The sequence below is a fragment of the Sorghum bicolor genome, chromosome 6, assembly GCF_000003195.3.
Source record: "Sorghum bicolor cultivar BTx623 chromosome 6, Sorghum_bicolor_NCBIv3, whole genome shotgun sequence".
Lineage (NCBI taxonomy): Eukaryota > Viridiplantae > Streptophyta > Magnoliopsida > Poales > Poaceae > Sorghum > Sorghum bicolor.
In genome coordinates, this window is record NC_012875.2 from 60,778,443 (window position 1) to 60,802,349 (window position 23,907).

General features: G+C 41.2%; 2 protein-coding genes across 2 annotated transcripts; one reads left to right on the plus strand and one right to left on the minus strand.

Moving 5' to 3' along the window:
* On the minus strand, positions 542-4,739 carry LOC8076507. The gene is made up of 7 exons (XM_021463979.1): positions 4,170-4,739; positions 3,504-3,533; positions 2,376-2,471; positions 2,069-2,189; positions 1,306-1,633; positions 1,126-1,180; positions 542-976 (listed from the first exon to the last, which is right to left on the minus strand). The coding sequence occupies exons 1-7, from the start codon at positions 4,323-4,325 to the stop codon at positions 902-904; spliced, it is 861 nt and encodes a 286-aa protein (XP_021319654.1). The 5' UTR covers positions 4,326-4,739; the 3' UTR covers positions 542-901.
* Positions 18,932-22,246, plus strand: LOC8055463 (WAT1-related protein At1g68170). The gene is made up of 3 exons (XM_002447322.2): positions 18,932-19,223; positions 19,745-19,807; positions 20,974-22,246. The coding sequence occupies exons 1-3, from the start codon at positions 19,027-19,029 to the stop codon at positions 21,896-21,898; spliced, it is 1,185 nt and encodes a 394-aa protein (XP_002447367.2). The 5' UTR covers positions 18,932-19,026; the 3' UTR covers positions 21,899-22,246.

A 23,907-nucleotide genomic window follows, 5' to 3' on the forward strand; every position in this document is an offset into this window, starting at 1 on the left:
ATCCCAAATTGTAAGTCGTTTGACTTTTTTTACTCCAAGTTTGACCACTCGTCTTATTCAAAAAATTTGTGCAAATATAGTCAAATTTAAGTCATTCTTGAAGAACTTTTATTAATAAACCAATACACAATAAAAAAAAAGTGATATTTTGTACAAAACTTTGAATAAGACAAGTGGTCAAACTTGATATTAAAAAAGTCAAACGACTTACAATTTGAGATGGATTGAGTATCAGTCAATGTGCAAGTTTCGAGGCCTCCCTCTTCTCTCTTCTTTCTTGGGCATTCCTTGCATAGTTCCAGTAGAGAGTGTAGTAGATTTGTTTTATTTTGTTTTGATTTGCTGCGATTGTAAACTTTGGACTAAAGCTGCAAGATGGCGGCCACACCGGCCAGCCTCGCTTTATCCCGGCCAAATCATCACAGTACCCACAACATGGAACGGCACATCACCACATCAGAATCTCAGATGGAGCATCAACAAGTTTCAGAAAAAAAAAATGCAGGCCAGAACAAAAGCTGAAAAAAAAAACAATAGTACCACACCACAAGTCCAAAGCTAGAAATCCCATTTGCAGGAGACCACACATGTTTCTTGGTATTTTTATCTATTCCACTTTTATGAATCAAATGAAGGATTGAAGGAATCAAATGTTACATTTGACACTAGTGTACAAGTTAGTACAACAACACTGGCTCCCATCCCTCCGACGTCGGAGCTTGGCCCTTGGCATAGATGTACCTATCTATCTCAAAAGAAATGGAAGGTGAAACAAAAACAACAGCCGCAATCACCAGTGATTTCCTTGCTCAAGTGTTCAAAACTGATACACCAAAACAAGTTAACATCCTCCAACCATAGCAAGATGCAATCGTCGTCCGTGCTTCAGACCGCAACGACACTAAGCAGCCTTGAGGACACTGCAGAGTGAATTATACGCGTTCACGCACAGCTTAAACTTCTCCTCAGCCATGGCCTGCGCATGCAAGCAAAACATGTGGTATGCCCTTGTTATCATCTGTGCCTTTTTTTTGTATTTATTTGCGAATGGACAACGAACTCGCATAATGACTGCATCAGTTTCTGCTAATAAGTTTCGGGAACTGAATTTGGTTGGATTCGAACCTGTGATGACCCTGGGTGCCTGTCAGGATGCCACCGCAGAGCAGATGCCCGGAAACTGCATGCCAAAGGGGTAATTCAGGTGAGTCCAAGAGTGGGGGTACAACTACAACTTATGCATACATACAAAAAAAAACATGATAACAGTAAGACAAACAGCAATTTCAGGAAAGGACAACTTACGCAGTTTTAACATCTTCTAGAGTTAGTGGACCACATGGTGGTAATCCAAGGATGACCCTGTGCGCATGTGAACCAACGCTGGTTGTTTCCCTGCTCTCATTTCCCTCGCTTTCTTCGTCTTCGCTGTCACTTGGAATTCTCTGCTTGCGTGATTCACCACCACTCCATCTAAATTTGAACGATTTGTCCCCGAAGTGAAAACCCTCCCACGATATGTGAGACCAAGTAAAACCATGATGTGCACCGAAGATGGCTTCAAAGATGTCATCAGGGTGCACATAACGGTCCTCATGGAAGAAGTTGCAGAACCTTTCCTTGTCCTTTTTACCTACAGAAGGCAACTGCTTCTCTAAGTGCCATTTTTCATGATCCACTGCCTAACATGAAGTGGTTCACATGGACAAAGCTGCATAATCCATGTTAATTTGTACATGCTCTAAATCATGGAAGCTCAACAGGTCGTTGCTAGTAAACAGCACCATAAGACGCATCAACTATCAGTGATGCAGCAGGGCTAGGCAGTATATGATCACACCGACACTGTTTCCATGTCATGTCACTAGATCATATACCAGTCTGTACATAGGAGCAGAGTGAAAGATTTAGGAGCCACCAAAGTAACATATGCATGACTCATGAATGTGCCACATACTGTACTGAAGAGCAATCCAGAAATCCTAAAAGACCACACGAGCAGCTCCAAGGCAACAAAGCATCAAAAGCAAAACAATCATTGGCTTTGTTACAGTTTAGAGAAACCTACTCTTTCTTTGATTGTGTACACTTTGCTGAGACTTCGATGACCAGTGAGTTTGAGGTCCTTTCCTAAACGTTTTGAACCTCGGAATTGCATGCGAGTTAGCAAAGCTACCTGTGCTTCCATCCTGGAAGGAACAGATCTTAGGTACATAACAGATTTGAGAACTTAAAACTGGTGGTGATCTACTTCATTTGCCAAGTTAGATAGATGTGTTCTCTTAATAAGTTCTTGGAAGAGTGAAAAAAAATGATTTATCCTATAAAAATGAAGGACCAAAACAGTCCAAATAAGAAAAATGTAGAAACTGCACCTGCAAATGAGGCGATGACTTTCCATAAAGAAGATAATCTTTTAGAGCCTTCTTTCCTTCTGCTCGTTTTTGCCGAACCACGTACCTCTCATAATTCTATTGACAAGATACTGGTCAGAAGAATATCCTTGCCACGCCAAATAACATCACAAAAGTAGGAGCTACTTGTGTACATTAGCAACATTTAAGACTAGCATCAATGTGGTACTTGTAAATGTAACTGGAAATCTGATGTAAGATACATATGTAAGCTGGTTCAGTAATTACTATACACGATGGCCTATAAGATTATTATATTTATACCTACCGTTCTGTTCTATTCCAATGCACAAAAAAATGTCTATGCCAAAGAGCCCTAAAACAAGCAAATTATGCAACACTCAAACTGTCGCGATAAATGCTCCATTTCCGCTCAGGCCTTGTTTAGTTCATCCCGAAAACCAAAAAGTTTTCAAGATTCCCCGTCAGATCGAATCTTTCGACAAATGCATGAAGCATTAAATATAGATGAAAATAAAAACTAATTGCACAGTTTACATGTAAATCGTGAGACGAATCTTTTGATCCTAATTAGTTTATAATTGGATAATATTTGCCACATACAAACGAAAGTGCTACGGTAGCGAAATCCAAAATCTTTTCGTATCTAAACAAGGCCTCACCTTTTGTTTTGCAAAATGAGATTGTGGTGAAAAGAGAGGAATTTTACCATTCATAGGAACCAGAGGCACAACTACCTTCCACTTCCCATACACATAGAAACTGATTTTCATGTTTACATATATCAGTAATCAGTTGCAACAGGAAATGATTAAAATACTAAACTCTCCACCTACAGCATATATCCCACAAACGATCCAGATAACCATAAATAATTAAATATAATGTGTGAGCATGGAAGAATCCTAAGGTAAAAGGTCTAGCTGATATAATAGTAATTTGTATTCCTGTTCCTTAAAGTCCACTGTCCTTTAGTAATTGAGCATCGCTACTGTAAATGCTAGAATTTTTCTTGCACAAGGCACTATGTTAAAGTGCTATATTTTTGGCTCAAATGTTGTTAAATAAAGGGATCGCATAGAGTTGGAAGCTGATATATCTTAACAGAGGGAGGAGTGAAAACCATACCCTGGATGCCTTTCGTGCTCCTTTTTCGCTCTGCACAATGTTTTGGCAGCAGAAATTTTGTCAGCATGTAAACTATATATATGCAACCGCCCAAAAAAATGGAGAGTTTTTTAGATGGCTAATGATATGCATACCCCTTACCAACGACTAATAGAGGGAAGTGTCTAATGAAAGAATATTCCTTCCATTGTATAAAAGGAGTGTCAAATCCGTCGTCATGTACCAAGTTATTTCACATTTCAGTGTCCGATGAATGGCAACAGTCATGGTGTAACAAAGTGAATGTGTGTGATGAAGGCAGATACGTAGAGAGTGGAGATTCATGGTCGACACATAGATGAAGCCAATCAGCCATTGAGCATAAGGAATCATGACCGCTGGTACCCGGTGATTGGGAATTTGGCCACTGCGGGTGCTGAGTTATTGTGACTTTGATGCATCATGTGCTGATGCTTGGTTTGGAAATCCAAAACTACTTTGTCAGACGGAATAAGCATACGCAAGGAACAGTTTTGAGCACATTTGGCACATGATCAGTGAAGAAACCACCCAAATTATAGCAACGAATAGCATGGAATCTTTATCTTTGACTTAATTAATTAATGTGAGATGAGGATCGTGGAGCAAAGATAGAATGACGAGAAGACGAGAGAGGGAAGGACGGACCTTGTGGCAGTCCCATTTATTCCTCCACTTGGCGAAGGAGGCGGGCGTGCTGTGGAAGGACGAGGAGGCGCCGGCGAGGCGCGTGGGGTCGCGGAGGTGGTTGCCCAGCATCGGCAGGGTCTTCATCGTCCATGGGGAGGCGGCGGCGGCCTGCATATCGTGACCGCGTCTGTAGTTTGCTTTGCCGGTTCCCCTCCTTTGGCCTGGGCGCACGCAGAAGCAACCGGAGGCGAGGAGAGGAATAGGATCTCTTCTCAGTTCTCTCTCTAATAAAGGCGGTGATTTTCTCCTGTAGCCGCCATCGCCATCGATTGCCGGCCGCCGCCGCCGGAAGGAATGGAACTTTTAGGCAGCGCGCATCGCGGGAGTCCGCATCTTTCCCTTGGCTCGCTTTATCCCTCCGCTAGTAGGAGTATATGAATCTATCTCGTCGTCCCTCACTCTCGCCGGTGTCGCCGCCGCTCTCGGTTCTCCCTCCCTTCCCTTTGTTTCTTGTCTGGTGCGGTGCGCTAGGCTGGCGCACGGGGAGGGAGGGGAATCTCCGCAACCGACGACGATCCAGCCGGAGCCGGAGCCGGAGCCGGGATGGTTGGATCCGGTTAGGCCTGTATTCCATCGAGTAGGCCTGTATTGGCCCAGATCTATCTAATGTACAAGTTCCATTCTTGGGCCGAATTTGTCTGTCTTTGTTTTGTTGTTTTTTCAGCTCATGGTGGATAAGGCACACTTAACAAGCTCACAATTTGGAATGCCCGTCAAATATTAACCTAGCAGGTCGACTAACGGTTGGTAAAAGATGTTCTCACTTCACTGGCACCATATTTCCTCACATCTTTGCAAGCTCCAAAAAGAGACGCTCAACACAATGAGAAAAATGAGGAAACAATTATTCCTCACCGGAGAAAAGTGCACAATTCATTGCTTATGGGTCAAATAATAAATACAGAGAGAAGATATATTAATCTAACCAAGCAAGGAGAAATTAATCTATTACCTAGCCTCTCTCTCTATATATATATAAGGAGATTGTAGATTCATAAGAAAGATTTAGGTTGAGACAACGACTTGGACCTCAAATATAATGACAATCTACATGAACCACTTAGTCTCCAAAGCGGATTGGTCGAGAGCCGATGGACTGCTATGTTCAACATTCAAAGCATGAGCAAGAGCGAACTTTGCATCCTAGTTACCAGGGAGGTCTGGAAAGGGAGAAACAACAGGATTTTCAAACGTCATATGAAGCGACAAACTTTGGAGTTGTGCAAAATAAATAAATAAAGATGAGGCATGCCTTTGGATCATATGGCGGGAGCAAAACATATCTCCTGTCTCTTGCAACATTGTTTACATTGAGTTCTTCTCCTTCACATTTTTTTCCAAAGATAAGTCAGCAAATTAAACTGGCAGTATGTATAAAGGAGCTAGTAATAAACATATATAGATGCAAAAGTAAACTGAGTTTTTTTTTTATTGTTATTGTTAGGCTTCGATCGTGTTTGTAGCGTACCCTTACAATGGACAAGCTCTCCTGCTGGTTGGTTTTAAAAACATTCTAGCGACCTGACCCGACCCGACCGGACCGGACAGATGGAATAATATATAGTGCTGATCGTCGGCCAAAGGCAAAAGCTAGCAAAAGCAAAACATACCTAACAAGGAAGGTTTTGCAAGCTAATAAGAGGCATCGTTCAGCTGCAGGCATATTGTTCGTATACATGCATATGATCCTGTTCTATCTTACTATATACATATATGGAGTACCTATCAATAAGCTATATGCACGCAATAGGTGATGAGAATTGAGACCAGAGACTGAGTGATCTCGTCATGCATCTTTAGACCCCGTTTGTTTACTGCTACTAAACTTTAGTCCCTATAACATTAGATATTTGGACACATTAGTGAAGTATTAAATATAGACTATTTATAAAACTAAAAAGTATATAGATATAGACTAATTTGTGAGATGAATTTCTAAGCCTAACTAATCTATAATTAGACACTAATTGCTATACATGTGCTAATGATCAATTGATTAGGTTTAATACAATTTATTTTTCTATTAGCATCTGAACACTTTATAGACCACCTCATATATAATATCTGATGTAACACTTATTAAACTTTAGCTCCTGAAACGAAGATGACACACTGCAGTTTTCCGGAAACTGGCAGAGATGCGAGACGAAAGCTAGGGACGATATATGCATGGCGGGTGCCGGTGGCATCGATCGTCTACGGCTGTGGCCTGCTGCCTATGCATGTGGAATCGGATCGCGAGAATCATCGCTGGAATGGATGGATGGATGGGGAAGCAACGCATGCAAATCGTCACGTGGGACATGCCTGCCAGCTGCCTGATGTATATGTACCGTACGTACCATGGAGCTCCAAAAAGATGATGATCGAGGCAGGCAGCAAGCCGGACTGATGATGATGGAGTTTCTTCATCATTATTCAGTCGCCCAAGTCGATCGTGTGTAGTGCTCCACCATGCATCCATTTGCATTTTGGGCAGTTGGCATACTAGCTGCTAGCCACGTCGACGTCCACGTACGTACGTATGTTAGGCGACAACCCAAAACCAAAAAAAAAAAAGCTCTCAGCTTCGTTTCCTTTTCTTTTATTTAGGTCCAGAAATTAAAATCTCTGATGGAATTGAATGCATGCTACGTACTGTACAAGCTACAATTAATGACGGTGCGTGTTTTCTTACTTAATTAAGCCTTGTTTAGTTTCCAAAAGTAAAATGTTTTTATCTATATTTAATGTTTCATGCATGTGCCACAAGATTTTTGAAAACTTTTTGGTTTTAAGGTGAACTAAACAAGGCCTTAGGTAGCGATCCATGCACTAAGCACACACCTGATCGAACCATACGTCACTGCTGGACAAACCCAAAGCAACGAGCAATTTTTGCACACCTACATATACCAAAGGTTTTCCTTGTATATACGCCCCAAACTTGCCTCGAGTATATATATGCAATCAACAAGTAATTAAATATCCTCTATATATATATATTAACCTAGATATGCCATGATATAGGCAGGCGTCACTGATAATGTTTTTTATCTCAGAAAATTAGTCCTGTGTGTGCTAGTGATACCAGGGTCGATCTTCTGAGTGGTCTTTTGACACGGTAGTATAAGCTCTCACGTCAAGTCAAATAGATCTTGGATCTGTAAGTGGAATCTGTGTGTATCGAGGCATGAGAGGTAGCTAGCTTTTAACCGCTGCCTGCATCTGCATGCATCCGATGCACGATTGCCTGCTGCTCTCCGTGTGCGCTAGCTTAGCTAGCTAGCTAGCTATATACTGTAGTATCACCAAGCTGAGGTAAAAAGTTATAGGTTTAGGACTTCAGGTTGGTATAGTCATCGATACTGCGATATGATATGGTCCACTTTACCTTGTTTGTGTATGCATATAGGAATTTCAGTTGGAGTGCGCACAGGCAGCCAGTATATCTGTCGCACCTAATCTATCGATGGAACGGCGCCAACCCAACACTCTGCCTATCTGTCGCTGCCTACTATATACGTGTGCTCGATCTTTTCTTACTCACTCCGTTCCATAATATAATATGTTTTATGAAATTTAAGAAACACTCAAATAATATATGTACTCATAAATTATTTTAATTATAGAATTTCTCTCAAAATTTTAGCTTTCTTTTTAACAAACCTATCAAAACGAAACACAGTTATTATGTAAAAATATATTATATTTTAATATAAATTTTAGAAATCACAAATACACTTTATTTCAGGACGTATTTCACGACAGAGAAAGTATGCACCATACTTACTAGCTGCTCCATCTATTGCATGCATGCAATGCAACAATCAATGCATCAATAAAAGCAAAGCTTGTTTACGAAATCGATCATGCATATTTATCTCGCTCGGTCCATCCATATCGATTTCCGTCGTGATCTTCAAATCAAATCGACGATGCATGAAGAAAAGCGGACGGGGATGGGATCGATCGGATATGATGGACATGCACATCCATGGATTACTCATGACACACAAAGCATTCGTCCTTTTTAGCTGCCTACTCGATCGATCACCTGTGTATATATATGCACTATATATAATGATCGATGAAACGATCACAGATAGTTGATATGATGCAGCATATGCATATATGCATTTAAGAATCCAAATTCGACTATCAGCGACTTCAAACTAATTGTTAAACATCGTCCCTGCGGATCGATCAGAGTCACTCCGTCGTCCATCCCAAACTAGCTATAGGTCATTTTAGTTTCAAAGAAGCCTATTTAAAGAGGTGATCATCTTAGGGCATGTTCAACCCACAGACAGGGTAGTCTGCAAGAACCTCGAATACAACGTAAAGACGATTAAAAAGACGACCTATGCAACCCCAGAAAAAAGCTCGTCTACAAGAAATTTAATGCTTTTATATGCAACAAAGATCAACTATGAAACGATCTTTGTGTAACGTTGTATTGCGTTGAACTTTTAATAAACTACAACATTGTTTATTCTCAAATCATATAGCCAAAATATATAACTAAAACACTAAAATATTTGGAAGTTGCTCACGTTCCTGCCCAGATAAGTTGTAGAAGTAATTAAAAATTTGTATTTGTTGTGGTGTCAGAAGAAATCGCTTGTTCTTGCATCTAGATCCGACCAAAGTGCTGGCGTTGGCTGCGTGCGCTCGGTGACCCGCCTGGGATCGCCACAGCCTTGCACCGCCGACGATGCTTGCCTCCGTGATGGGTACTGCCGTGGCGTCAGACAGCAGCTCCATTGACTACTGCACCTCCAAGGCCCAGCTCTGATGGCGGCACACACGCAGCTACGGCACGAAGGCAGACGACGAGAGGTTGGGGGTGGGCTACCGGCCGGCCGGCGGCGAGCCCTATGGTCGCAAGCGCGCGAGCAGGGGAGGACACCAAAATCTCGCACACACGGAGAAGATCGAGATCGGCCCTCATCGCCTGTAAGGCAGGCTGTGGCAGGTAAAGGGCACCAGCGCGAGCGAAGGCGGACACGGGATCCGCGCGGCAGCCGAGTCTTCATACAACGGGTACTGGAGCCGACGTCTTGGCATCGGGCCACGAGCCTTGGCCGTCGCCTCACGAGACGACGAGGCCTTCGTCTCCTGATGTCGGCGGGGGGCTTTTGACAAAAATTGCACGGCTTGAACAGACCCGCTGTACATGCCCTTAGAATGCTCGTTTTTTTCTAAATTGATTTTCAGACATCTTATATGCCTGTTTCTAAAAATCTATATTAACAGAGACGGCCATTCTAAATGTCCACCTCTAAAAATCAATTAAGAGTGTCTCTAAAAATAGTTTTATCTAAAAAATAACTTATAACTTTTTCATATAAAATCAAATGAAGACAAACTTTATATCAAGGTTAAGCTCTCGGCGCGATCTACAACTTTGTATGTAAGAAGTTTTTGATTTGAAACTGTTTAGAGTTTCAAATTATTATTTTAAGTTCATATAATTTGAAATTTAAAATTTTTAAAGAACCTCGGATGTTGACACATGGCCTGTATAAGAATTGTAGTTTTCAATACAATCTATAGCTATGTAATTGAATTTTTTATGAAAGTCATTTAGAGTTCTAAATATGTGTTTTAAGTTTATAGTAGATTTTAAAATTCAAATTTAAGAATTCTAAATGGCTATAAAAGTTCATGTAGTTAATGCCAAAGTTATAGTGGTCAACCTGGTCTACATATTTAATTTTGATAAGTTTTTTACTTGAAGTTTTTTCGTGTCAAATGTTTGTTTTAAACTCACATATTTTGATATTCAATTTTTTTATTTTTTTCAAATAACCTCGAATGGAGACATATCATGTACTAAAGTTATAGTCCTTGACAAGATTTAAATTTTTGTAGTTGAAGCTTTTGTTTCATTTCAGTTCATTTAGTAGCCAAGATATTAAATACAAGATCACAAAATGTCTCTAAAAACTACTACGCAAACATAAGGGAGGCGGGCATTGCAACCGCTTCCAATCAAAAGTCATTGTTAATGCTAGATTAATGGAGGCAGTTGTTTTGTCCGTCTCCAAAATAAAAGTAAAAAAAAAGAAAATTCCTGCAGCCTGAACCGGACGTGGGCTAGGATCTTGGTTGCACGTCGCCGACTCGCCGTCACCAGCGGATCCACCCATGTCGAGGCCAGATCCATCGCTGTCGGAACCGCCCGTGCTAGGGCTAGATCCATCCGCGTTGTGTCAGATACGCCATGGTGGAGTCTGTCATCGGTAGATCCGCCCACATTGGGGCCGAACCTGCCACGGTGGAGCCCGTCGCCGCCAGATCCACCGTGGTGGAAATTGCCACCACCATATCCCCCTACATGCGGGGCCGAATCTGGTCTCCCCGTGTGCTGGCAGAGCTTGAGGGAGAGGGGTGCACCACCAGCCTCCCCGTGCACCGACCGAGCTCAGGTTTCGTGGGGAAGATGGAGAGGAGATGGAGGTGTGCACGCCCTGCACCGGCCGAGCTCGTGCTCCATGGAGGAGAGAAGGGAGGAGCCTCAGGTGAGGACTATCATAGGTGAGAGCGGAGAGGTGAGGGAAAGGAAGGGGCGAGTGTGGGGCCGATTGGCGTCAGGGTCTGGGGTTGTGGCGTCGGTGCCGGAGGCATCGGGTGGGAAGGGTCGACTGAGAGTGAAAAGTGAATGAAATCCTATCTCTATGTGTATATATGCGATGAGTGTAATATTAGGTTGAGATGGGCTGCCTAGGTGGGAGCTAGGCCTATAGTTTAGGATTGTTCTTATATTGCGTCTGCCTCCGAAAATGGATTTATGTAGACGGGCACCCTAAGACAACCGCCTCTACAAATAGATCATTTTCGGAAGCGGTTATGTTAAGATGTCAATCTCCATAAATCTTTTTTTGGAGACGGGTATCTCTTGAACACCTCTTAAAAGGGACCACCTCCATTTATCGCCAGGTATTTTGGAGGCGGTTGAATTTTGTGACTGTCTCGATTAATTAAAGGATAGTGTCTCGCAAAAATCATTTCTATAGTAGTGAAAATATATAGAATTCTATATATATTGTGGTCGTGAGAGTAACTCCAAGAGGCTCGCTATATCCTTCGTAATTTATAGGAATATAGATTTTAGTGAAAAATACCCTTTAATAGTCTCTTTAATTGGATCCCCAATATAGACATCATCTATTCGCTAGGCAAAGATGGAGAGTGAGAACAAGATATAAAAAAGTTGTTTGAGAGTACAAAGATATAAAAATGATTTCTACTTAAATAACCCTCCATATGATGATTTAGAAAGTAATAAATTTTAGAAAAACTCTTTGAGATGTTCTAAAGAGGTGTTATTGCGGAGTAGGTCATGGGTTTAAATTCTAAAGACTTTATTGTCCTTAAGGTGCCTGGCTATGAAAATATTTTTTTGTACTAGATAGTGATCTTTGGTTAGAGTGGGATGGCTTGTCCATCTTCGAAAATGTTTTGTGGACTAGTGTCCATTATATATCGTTGCGCTCAATCTCATCGTGTCTCCCGGAACAAGAATGTTGCTTGATGATTTGATCCTACCTTTTGTCGTCCCTGGTTCATGCGGGACAGGGAAGACAGCTACCACCTCCGATAGTCCGATGTGACGACTGAAACTGACTACCCCAGCAAAGGAAACCAGTCGTCACTCCACAAGTGAAGTGTGAAGCTTTGTCTAGGTAGCGCGCACTCAACAATATGTAAAGAAAGATGCTCTTTTGTTTATAGTACAGTATGTGAGGACAATTCTGTTTACTACTTTATTTCTCCGACCATAGATAATGAATGAAATAGTACATCTCAATTAATTGCACTAAGACATAAAATCATCTAACTTTGACCACTAATATAATATACATCCAAAAATTATTAATTGTTATATAGACTGACAAACGTGTAGTTGACATCTCTAGCTTCATTATGAAAGTTAGCAAAATCTGAATGCATAGTTACAACAGTGCTACACAAGCTTTACAAGTGAATTGAATATGTAGTTTATCCTGGTGCACAAATTCATGACGCTGCTTCGTAGACTAGCCATATCATTTAATTGTTATATGGCGCTACATTCACTTATCTTATAAGTCGTATTTTTTCTGTTAGCCAACAGTGTTTTTCTCTTACAATAAATCAACGAACAGTACTTTTAGCTATGACTTTTTAAACAATCAAGAGGCTCATATGAACTGTATTTATAGCACGGCTCTCATATGCTCCAGCTTCATAACTGTTGATTACTGTAGCAGCATTATAGCACAAAGCTGGTGGAGCTAGAAATTGTAGCGTTGTCAGCTTCTCTTCTTCCCGGTTTTATTTTTTGCCTCGAAAACTAAAACAATTCCCATGCTAGAGTTTCAAACAGTACTAATACAGTATTTTTCAGGAGGAGCTAGCCATAGCACTCAGGAGCTATATACCAAACATTGTAAGAGCATTTTCAAGAGATTTGCTAAAAAAGATATTCTAAATTTGATGATTTAGCTATTTTGTAAAAAAATGAAAGGCTAGCAGAAAAACTGGACTACTCCAACAGTCTTGGTAAAAATTGCTATCCAGAGCTCAGTCATCACCAAAATAAAATCCATCATCTTCCTTATCATCGTCCCTCCGTACTCTCCGTCCTCTTTCAGCCCCTGTTCGAGAGTCGACGGTGGTCACTACCATTAATTCCCATGCCCTAGCTAGCTAGCTTGACACGGGCCCCGGAGTCCGCCGCAGGCGACAAAGGTGGGCAACGTCGCGGGCCGCTACCGCTCGACCGCCCCTGTCCGGAGTCCACCGCGGGCGACGAATCGTGCTCGTGGCTGAGAAGCTCAGCATCGTGGAAATGGAGATGACGTGCGGTAGAGGCCACAGCTGCCGCGCAATTTTGTTTAGGGCTTGTTTAGTTTGCAAAAATTTTCAAGATTCTCCGTCAAATCGAATCTTTGGTCACATGCATGCAACATTAAATATAGACAAAAATAAAAACTAACTACATAGTTTACCTGTAATTTGTGAGATGAATCTTTTGAGCCTAGTTACTATGTGATTGGACAATGTTTGTCAAATAAAAACGAAATGCTACAGTAGCCAAAAATAAAAAAAATTTGCGAACTAAACAAGGCCTTAGTTTGTAAAAATTTTGGATTTTGGATAATGTAGCACTTTCGTTTGTTTGTGGCAAATATTGTCCAATCATAGACTAATTAGGGTCAAAAGATTCATCTCGCGATTTACAGACACTGTGTAATTAGTTTTTGTTTTCGTCTAAATTTAATATTCTATACATGTGTCATAAGATTCGATATGACGGAAAATCTTTAAATTTTTTAGAAACTAAACAAGGTGTTTGGCGAGCGAGCCCGCTGACTTTTTTTTTTTTGCCGAGCGAAAAAAAACGTGGAATAGCCTCTAGCTACTTTTAGATATTGAGATGGCCAGTCCGTTGGAGACATATTTTGCTTCAAATTAAAATAGCTAAATCAGAAGGAATATACGGAAGCAAATGGCAAGTCTCTTGAAGATGCTCTTAAGTTAGTCAACATCAGTGGCTAATCGAATCATGATTACTTATATTTATGTTTGGATAAGAAGTAAACAATTAGCCCCAGCTGCTTTCAAGTGCTAAAGAAACACATGGCGCAATGCAAGAAATCAAGTTAGTACTATTAGTAGTACGACCACAGAGATAATTGGGAACGAATACCACTTTAGTTATTGATTGATACGATATAATTATAATACCTGTTGCACATCAAGCTCCGTACAACAAGCATCAGATATGGTCCAAATGTTACTTCCTCCTCCGTCCCTAAAATACTTTCGCTTGTCTTATAAGCCGTACTTTTTCTGTCAGCCAATAGTATTTTTTTCTCACAATAAATAAGCGAGCAATACTTCCAATCATAACTTTTCAGACAAGCAAACAAGTGTACATGTTATCCTAAAATAAGTGTTGTATGGTATTTATGCCAATCAAACTTTTTTAAATTTAACTAGGTTTCTAAAAAAATATTAGCAATAGTTGTAGCTTCAAATAAGTTTATTATGAAAATAGTTTTGCGATTCTCTAATCATACTAATTATGTACTATAAATATTTATATTTTATTGTATATATATTTGGTCAAAGTTAAAAGCATTTGACTCCTTGGAGATGTGAACGACACTTATTTGGACAGAGTGAGTACATAATCAAACTGGTGCTCTTTTCTTTAAATTTGATCAAATATCAAAATAGTTTAACTTAATAAACCAACTCTAAGAATTGATTTATTCATATACAAAGGAAGTAATTTAAGTCGACAAAAGAAAAAATTACTATTGGCTAATAATATATGCAATGATGAAAAATCATAATAAAAGGTCAAATATACCCCCCCTTTATTCTAAATTATAAGACGTTTTGGCTTTTTTAGATACATTGTTTTTATTATGCATCTAGACATAAATGCATAGCAAAGGTAGCCAGAACATCTTATAATTTGGAATAGAGGTAGTATAGTACACCCTCCATTCCAAATTATAAGTTATTCCAAAAATTTTAGGAAATCAGACCACCCAAGTTTAAGATAATAATATTTATAATACCAACTAAGTATCTTTAGGTTTTTTTATTAATCATATTTTCATACTATATTTATTTAATATCATAAATTTTTATGATTTTTTATAATTTTAGTCAAACTTGAAATATGCTTTGACTCTCCAAGATTCTTGAAACGACTTATAATTTAAGATGAAAGGAGTATATATAAGCTAAATAAAGCAATGCTCGATGGAATACATTAAAGGAAATGCTTCAAAAGCAAAGGCTACCCTACCGAGCTTTCAGATACGACTCGTCAATCATCAATTGCAAATTCGCTAGGAAATATTTAGAATCTGACTCGCCAGCTAGTAGTAATTTATTCGTCACCAATTTGCACCTCTCAGTAACGCACAAATGGCTTTTTTCCTTGTGGAATATAATAAAAAAATATTTTCCCTTTCATTATTCTATTGGCATATATATGGCATCTGCGCACTTGTGCTTTTTCTTCCCACCAAAAATTTATTCATAGTGGAGTACTATAAAGTCCGAGTGTTCCAAACATGGTATATGTCTGTTCACTGCATGCGCAACCTTTTTCACTTTATCATGATGAAATGTTTCCACTACAAATTGGTGTTTGTTTCCGTAGGCTGACAGGTGCCTGTATTCCATAATGGCCTCCTCAAAGCTTGTATGTTGGTTCACATCATTTTACATACATGCTCTCTATGTCTTGTAATATAGTGTGTTCTATAAATTTTAAGACAACTAAGAAAACACTCAAATCACGCATGTACCTATAGATTATTCTAATTATAGAGTTTCTCTTTAATCGTGACTACCTTTTTAAGAAACCTTGCCAAATTGAAATAATAGTCATTATATAGAATGTATTGTATTTTAATATAAATTTTAGAAGTCGCAATGTATTCTATTTCAGGATGGAGAGACTACTTCTATATTCATATATATATAGTTGGTTGGTTTTCTTTAACTTATTCACGTGGGTTGAAGTTCTTAGCTAAATAAGGGTATTCATATTTTTTGTTCTTTTAGTAGATGTGTTTATTGGGATAGATGTTGTTGATTTTTTTAGTGTGGTTTATAATGTGCTCATGGATAGCGAGGTGTCTCCGTCTATCTAAGTATATAACTGTCTGCTTCTATATTGTGATTTTAATACGTACATAAAGCAGCCAGCCCTGTGGAAAAAGTGCTGGTCGTGACCGAGATGTGAGTAGTCCATGACTATAGTTGGAATAGGAGAAAATGGTGATTGAGGCAGACATGGTATATCGCTGTCGCAGACTCATGTGACAAGCTTGTTACGTCTTTTTTCTCTCCATTTCATATGATTCAAGTATCTGGGCCTACCTATGCGATCGGAATGCATGGAAAGACATCAATCAGTATATAAACAGAAATGAATGCATATAATGCGTGGAAGTGGAAATGGGTACCCTATAGCTAGCAAAGTACAAAAAGACCCGCAATTATTTCGCGGCTGGTCTATATATAGTTGAACTAGGGACAGAGCTATCATTATTAGGGCATTTGGAACACATGAATTTCATAAGAATCAATTTATTATGTCTAAATATAAATTAATTAAGTTAAAAGTGAAAGCACTTTGTCGGGGTTTGATTTCTCGCGTGTACCTTTTTTTAGGAAAAAAAAACTAGAACCTAGGAGGAACTATATAATTCTACATATTAGGGCATATTTGGAATATAGAAATTTCACGGAAGTCACAAAAGAATTTTATAGGAATTAGTTTAATTTCACAAGAAAAAACGCAAGAACATGAATTTTTGTCGTGTTCCAAACTGGCCCTTAGTATATACTGAGAACAAATAAATTAATCACCTAGACGTGGTCTACGCATGGATTTTACATCCTCAGCCAAATAAGCTAGATTAACTTCCTATAGTACACACATTTAAAGAGCATTATGTGACAAAAAAAAAGGCATTTACTTTAAATGGATAAAATTGTTCTCTACACCCTTGGTTGATGCAGCAGTGGCTCGAAGATGAAGGTTTCCTTAAGAAAATGTCATAGGGATAATGATAAATTATAAGATTTGGATCAATTTTTGTGCATAAACAAATGGAAAATAAAATAATAAGCTTTGTACAGAAATTAGATGGAGAGAGGAAGAAGAAAAGAGAGTGCAAAGATCATCCCGAAGTTATGCCAATTGCCAAATTAGATTATTTCATAAACTTTTTGGCATTGTGATTGGCATTGATGAGCTGTGGGCTACAAGGTTTTCTCCACTGTTCGAGTTAAATTTAATTTAATTGATGTTGCACCTGTGGTTTTCTCTTCTTCATTTTTTTTGAGAAAGAAAAAGGTACAAACAATTATCTGATTGAACATGCATGTGTGTGGTTCATGCATTAGACACAAAATTCCTTAGGCGTGTTGGAAAACAGTACTACGTTTTGACCCTGCCATGTATACCTCGTTGGTAGCCCTCTGTGTGCTCTTTATGCATTCGTGCTATCATGCATACAGTCAAAGTTTTGTAGGTCGCGCACTTGTGTTGAGTTTTTTTTTTTTTTTTTTTTGTGGTCGCGCACTTGTGTTGAGTTGATTGGGGGATGCCCCTTAATTAGCTTGCACGTTGGATTGCCATGGACGGGCACTAGCTAGATAAAATTCACTCGGCTCAAAACAGAAATCTTATACATACAGATTAAAGTGCAGCACGCAGAGAGAGAAAAGCTTGAGTAGATTCCAAATAATTTTAGTGGCGATTAGTGGATGTACGTACTGCTCAATGTACCACATGCATGCACTTTGTGCATGTGAAAAAAGCCAAAAAAATAATAATTAAAGGATATATATATACGTGTAGTCAACGAGGTCAAGAGCTGTGTGCCACGCAGTTGTCGATCTGGGAGGCCCACCCACGCATGTGGCGAACTTGCAAACACTTTATTTGATATTTTTTTCACCACTTTTGTAGAAGTAGATCCTGGAGAATAGCCGGCAGCTTTTTATTTTGGTTTCATGAACCAACAATGGAGAGAGACCCGTCCAAATAAAATATAATTTTGGCTTGAGCACTAAGTCAAACTGTCTTTCATTTGACAAAAATTATAAATTAAGTAAAATATAATTTTAGCTTAAGTACTAAGTCAAACTGTGTCGTTAGTTTTAAAATTTATTTTCATAGTGCCACCTACTTGTGAAATCATAAATAATGATACTACTTTATCCTTTTTTTACATACACCATATTAGTTTTGTCCTACATAAAATACTTTTATTTTTTAATACCATTTTTTTTATAAAAAAAATGTATGGGTTAACACCATATAGATTTGCTTTTAGATTTCGAGATCTTCCGAAATGCTATCCCCTTCTTCCTAATCCCTCTTTCCGCCACCTCCACAAAGATGCACTATGTTCCATGTGGATGTAGGGGATCCAAAGGTTATGGAAATGGAGTAAAGACGGTGGAAAGGCGAAGAGCGGTTCCTGAAGGGCGAGGAAATGGTGAAGATGTTTTGAATGTATGAAGATGAAGTATAGAGATTGAACCACGAGGGTCTTGAAGGCACACAACATACGCAAAATAAAAAGAATAAACCTTCAGGTGTCATCATCAGATCTTGCGCCTCCATGGCGAAGAAGTAAAGAAGGGAGTAGAGGCGCGAATTAGCAAAGAGGCTGGTGGCATGGCGAGGTAGCTAGTGCAAAGGACTAAGGAAGCCCAGGTGAGGTGGGCTAGGAGCGGTGCATGAACAAAGAGGTTAATTTGAGCTCTTTAGCGAAGATGAAGGTTAGTTTGTCTGTAAATCACGAGACGAATCTTTTAAATTTAGTTACTTCATGATTGGACAATGGTTTTTAAATAAAAATACTACAGTATTAAAATCCATTTTTTTATAATCAAAAACAAGGGCACTCGTGGGCACTCAGTGATCCCTGTCAACTGTCATTCACCCGTCCTTTCTACTACGGCTGGCCGACGGGTAGCGTGAGTGCATGGTTCGCAGGACGTACGTAGTTTCCAAATTCAATTTCTCCGAAGTACGCGGCGTAGTGTACTAGGACGTACGTAGGAGTAGGCCGCCATTCGCTGACGCATGCACACGACACGAGTATAGTAGTCTGTGTCGTCGTCTCTGTCTCTGTGGCTCTGCTCGCCTCGCCTATATATACGCCGCGCCGCTCGGCAACCAAGCTCCACCGGCCCCTCCCCTGGCCCTGCATATATAGTAGCCATCCATTACATTACATTACATACACCGTACCGGCCGGGCCCCATCGTCCCGTCGCGTCGCCCGCCGGCAAACATGGGGGGCGGCGGCGGCGGCGGATGCGATGTGGCGAAGCCGGTGGCGGCGATGGTGGCGATTCAGGTGATGTCTGCGGGCGTGAACATATTCTACAAGCTGGCGGTGTCGGACGGCATGGACATGAGGGTGCTCGTCGCCTACCGCTACCTCTTCGCCTCCGCCTTCCTCGCGCCACTCGCCTACTTCATAGAGAGGTACTGTATCTGTCTATCTAGTTATTAGATCGACTTATATATATATATATATATATATATATATATATATATAGCAGCGCTTGCCATCGATGATCGGCCATGGCGTCCGATCGATGACGATCCTTGTTCAATTCGTCTTTTTCTGCATCGATCGTCGCCGCCGGCCCTCCATACATCTCGATCGTGCTGTGCTGACCTTTCTATTTCAATCCGGAGGCAAAATTAGTTCAAGGGCAAAAGCAAAAAGGAACTTGCATGCTTGGTACTAGTGCCAGCAGCCGTCCATTTTTCTTTTTCTCTTCTCCACTCTCACAGCACTCGCTTCCTATATATTCCAGAACACAACATATGTATCACTTGTTTTCTTATATCTTGCACTAGCTTCTCTGCTGATCTGATGGGCAGAGCCTGCATACGGCCTAAATTAAATCACCAACTTCGATCAGATAAGTGATGATCAGTACGTGTACGGTGGATAAATCATTCTAACTTTTTGTATGTGTGGAAATTCGATGTTTCAGGAAGAGACGGACAAAGTTGACGTGGAGAGTGTTGGTGATGTCTTTCATATGTGGCCTCACCGGGTGAGTTTTATTGTAAAATTTCTCTATATATATATGTACTCCGGTATTGATCAATTTCACTCGATCTGTCAAAAAAAAACATTCATGTATTTCATCGACTAGTATCACCTTTTGTTTCTTTCTTGATGTGCGGTATATAGCTAGTTCAATTAGTTTGGCAACATGCATGTAGATGAAGCAGATTGCGTGCCGGAATTCAGGTGCCACAGATAGATAGATAGATAGATAGATAGATAGATAGATAGATGCCGGGCGGGCGGGTGCACATCAGCAAAACACAGCTAGCTTTTGCACGTGATGCTACTAACTAACAAGCTAGACCGACCACATGTCCTCCACCACGCATCCAAGCAATTCCGGCAGCGCACCCACAGCACACACTATGTATATTATATATGCATGTTTTTACACACACACACACACAATGCAAAATTTGTCGTCACGAGGTGCTTGCCGGAGCAAGAGCAAACCAAAAACCACTTTTTGGTTGGCATCGAGGGCCGGAGAAGGAAATAAAATAAAGCTTTATTTGGTTGCATACACCACAGGATCGGATCTCGGATGGTGATGATCTATCTATCACTATCAGCTCTCGTGCTTATTGACTCAACATTCAGTAGTTGGGGGATTGGGAGCCCGGGCGTCTGTTTGTGTTTTATACAGTAGACACTTGCAATAATCGCCAGTTTACTGAATATTTTTGCCGCGTGCCATGCATATTGCCATTGCCATCCTTGTCTGCCTGCAATTTTGTTTTTGCCTTTGCCCGTTCGCATCGCATGCTCCGGACGTGTCAGTCACTGACCACTGACATAATGCCCATGCATATGCGCGTGGCCACCTAGCTAGCTACATATAGCTCTGCAACTACTACTGCGTGCATGTCTGTATGCATTATACGTCTATACATACTGTATGTACCACTCTGTAATACCTAGCTAGTTTGTGCAGGTATATATGCATGCATAATTGAGAGAGATTGATTTCAGCTAGCTAGGTTGCACATCTCTAGAAGCCTTGCATGCTGCATACTAATAACTTTACATGTACATACGTGGCCGGCGGGCGGCCTCGTCTCGTGCCACCCCAGCCCAGCATGTCGTGTCGCTAGCTAGCTAGCTAGCTACCAACACCGTGTTGTGTAACGTACGTACGTACGTACGCAGGGGCTCGCTGGCGCAGAACCTGTACATCTCCGGCATGAAGCTGACCTCGGCCACCTTCGCCTCCGCCACCACCAACCTCATCCCGGGGGTCACCTTCGTGCTGGCGCTCATCTTCCGCTACGAGGGACTCGCCATCCGCGCCGCCTCGGGCCAGGCCAAGGTGGCCGGCACCCTGCTGGGCGTCGCCGGCGCCATGCTGCTCACCTTCTACAAGGGCGCCGACATCACACCGTGGCACAGCCACGTCAACCTCGCCCGCGCCGGCGCCGGCGCCGTGCACCACCACCCGCCGCCGGATGATGATCAGGCCGCCAACCGCGTGATGGGCTCGCTGCTGTGCATCAGCAGCTGCGTCTTCTACGCGCTCTGGCTCATCCTGCAGGCCAAGCTCAGCAAGGAGTACCCGTTCCACTACTCCAGCACGGCGCTCATGTGCGTGATGAGCACGCTGCAGTCCGTGGCCTTGGCGCTGATCTGGAGTCGCCACGACGTCGTCGCGCAGTGGCGGCTGGGCCTCGACGTCCGCCTGCTCTCCGTCGCCTACTCGGGCGTCCTGGCCTCGGGCGTCATGCTCGTCGTGCTGTCCTGGTGCGTCAAGAAGCGGGGACCTCTGTTCGCGTCCGTCTTCAACCCGCTCATGCTGCTGGTGGTGGCCGTCCTCAGCTCGCTGCTGCTGGGCGAGAAGCTCTACCTCGGCAGCGCGCTCGGCGCCGTGCTCATCGTCCTGGGGCTCTACGCCGTGCTCTGGGGGAAGGGCCGAGAGGACGTCACCACCACCAAGGTCAGCGAGCTGCCCCTGCCCATCGTCACTACTTCTGACGACGACGACGACGGCGCCACCACCGTCGACGTCGTCGTCGTGCAGACGTCCGATCACGATTCCACCAAGCAGCAGCAGCAGCAGCAGCAGCGGACGACGAGATGATTGAAGTTACTACTATTACGTAACAGGGGAGGGATTTTAGCTCATCAACCAACTTGATCAATGCAACAACCTGCTGACCGGGCCGGCCGCCATATGTGTATGCATGTAGAATTGATTGATGGTATTGCTGATTGGCTAGTTAGCTAGGTCACGGTCACCATGCATGCAATTGTATCTGTCGTCATGCATCATGCCTCAATTGAATTCCATACATCTGTCGCCTCGATCGTCTCAATGGCGTAGCGTGCAACATGGAGGAGATATATATAATAGCTGCAAGATATAGTAGAAAATTACTGTATCACGCAATCATCAATTGCAATGCAAAGCGAGTGATGTTCATCCAAACTCCAAACCAAGGAGACACGCGCATAGAATTTTTTTTAAAAAAACTGCAATCCAATCTCATTCTGGCAGCATTTTCAGAACTGACAACACTCTCACATCCATCAGCTAGCTGTCTAAAAACAACTTTTGCTGAATATCCCTCAACGACTGAGAGAAGCCATCATATATACGGACATGGGCCGGGCCGTTCGCGGAAAGCTAGAAATACCTTTTTTGGCCCGTAAGCCTAGCAGGCCGAATGTGTCCCTACTCCTCATGAGCAAAAGGGAGTTGGGAGTCGGAATTGCATGTCCAATCCAAATCCCAAATGAGCAAAAGGGCCTTGAATTCCGGACATCCCGGCCCAACAACGTTATCACCATTTCAAGTTATCGACTTTTTTCTCTCTCACGCGCACACACACGTGTGTGTGGGGGGGGGGGGGGGGGGACAGAAGGCCTAAATCATTTGGGGAAAAAAAGAAGCAAAACAGGAAAACCGACAATGAAAATGAATACAGAGTATGCAAAATAATACGAGCTGGAATTGTGCCCACAGCGGGTGAGAAGGGTAAATTAAAATTGGAATACCATCAATATATGACAAAATAAATCAGTACATTAGATATTAGTAGAAAATGATGAAATGGCAATAGTTTTACGGGCCTTGTTTAGATGTGAAAAGTTTTTGGATTTTGCTACTGTAGCACTTTCGTTTGTTTACGACGAATATTGTCTAATCATAGACTAATTAGGGTCAAAAGATTCGTCTCGGGATTTACAGTTAAACTGTGTAATTAGTTTTTATTTTTGTTTATATTTAATGCTTCATGCTTATGCCGCAAGATTCGATGTGATGGGGAATCTTAAAAACTTTTTGGATTTTGGTGGGAACTAAACAAGGCCCTAGTGTTGGTTTTCTCAGGGTCAGATGCCCGCTCCAACAGCAGAAAACCTGGCCCTTGCTCCTCTCCTACCAGCCTACCATATAGAAAAGCATAGATCTAAAATTACATAAAAACTTTACTAAAGTATACCATATTATATATTCACTATGTAGAACTACTCATTTAGAGTCTAACAAAATTAGTTTTTTCATTTTTATAAATTTTCCATAATTTGCTATAATTTTTTAAAGATACAACATAAATAAATAAATAAATAAATAAATAAATAAATAAATAAATAAATAAATAAATAAATAAATAAGACAAAATCACTGCCACCGTAGCAAAACTATCATCTAAAACCGCTTGAGAAAGTTATTTGACCGTTTAAAGATACAAAATCTAATTTTATAGTTTAAGGGGTGGAGTCCACAGTTTAAGTCCACACTCTTTATAGTCAAGGAGGTTACGTAAATTTTTTTCATTAAACTATGTGATTCCGTTCATGTCAAAAACTATATATAAAAAGCAAAATGTTAGAACGGGGACGGTCATTTTTTATTCCTGCATTCGCGTGGCTGTTTGAATTGTTCTCATATACTAAATACCGTGGATACAGCCGTCGGCGCCACGGATTATACTGCTTGTATGCATGTCAACGGTTTCTGACCCGCCGGCGGCCAGCATGCCATGCGGTCGGTTTCTGATGACCGCCCCTAACGATAACGATAACGATAAGGGCGGGAAGCAGGGCCTTGTTTAGTTCCAAAAAATTTGCAAAATATTTCAGATTCCC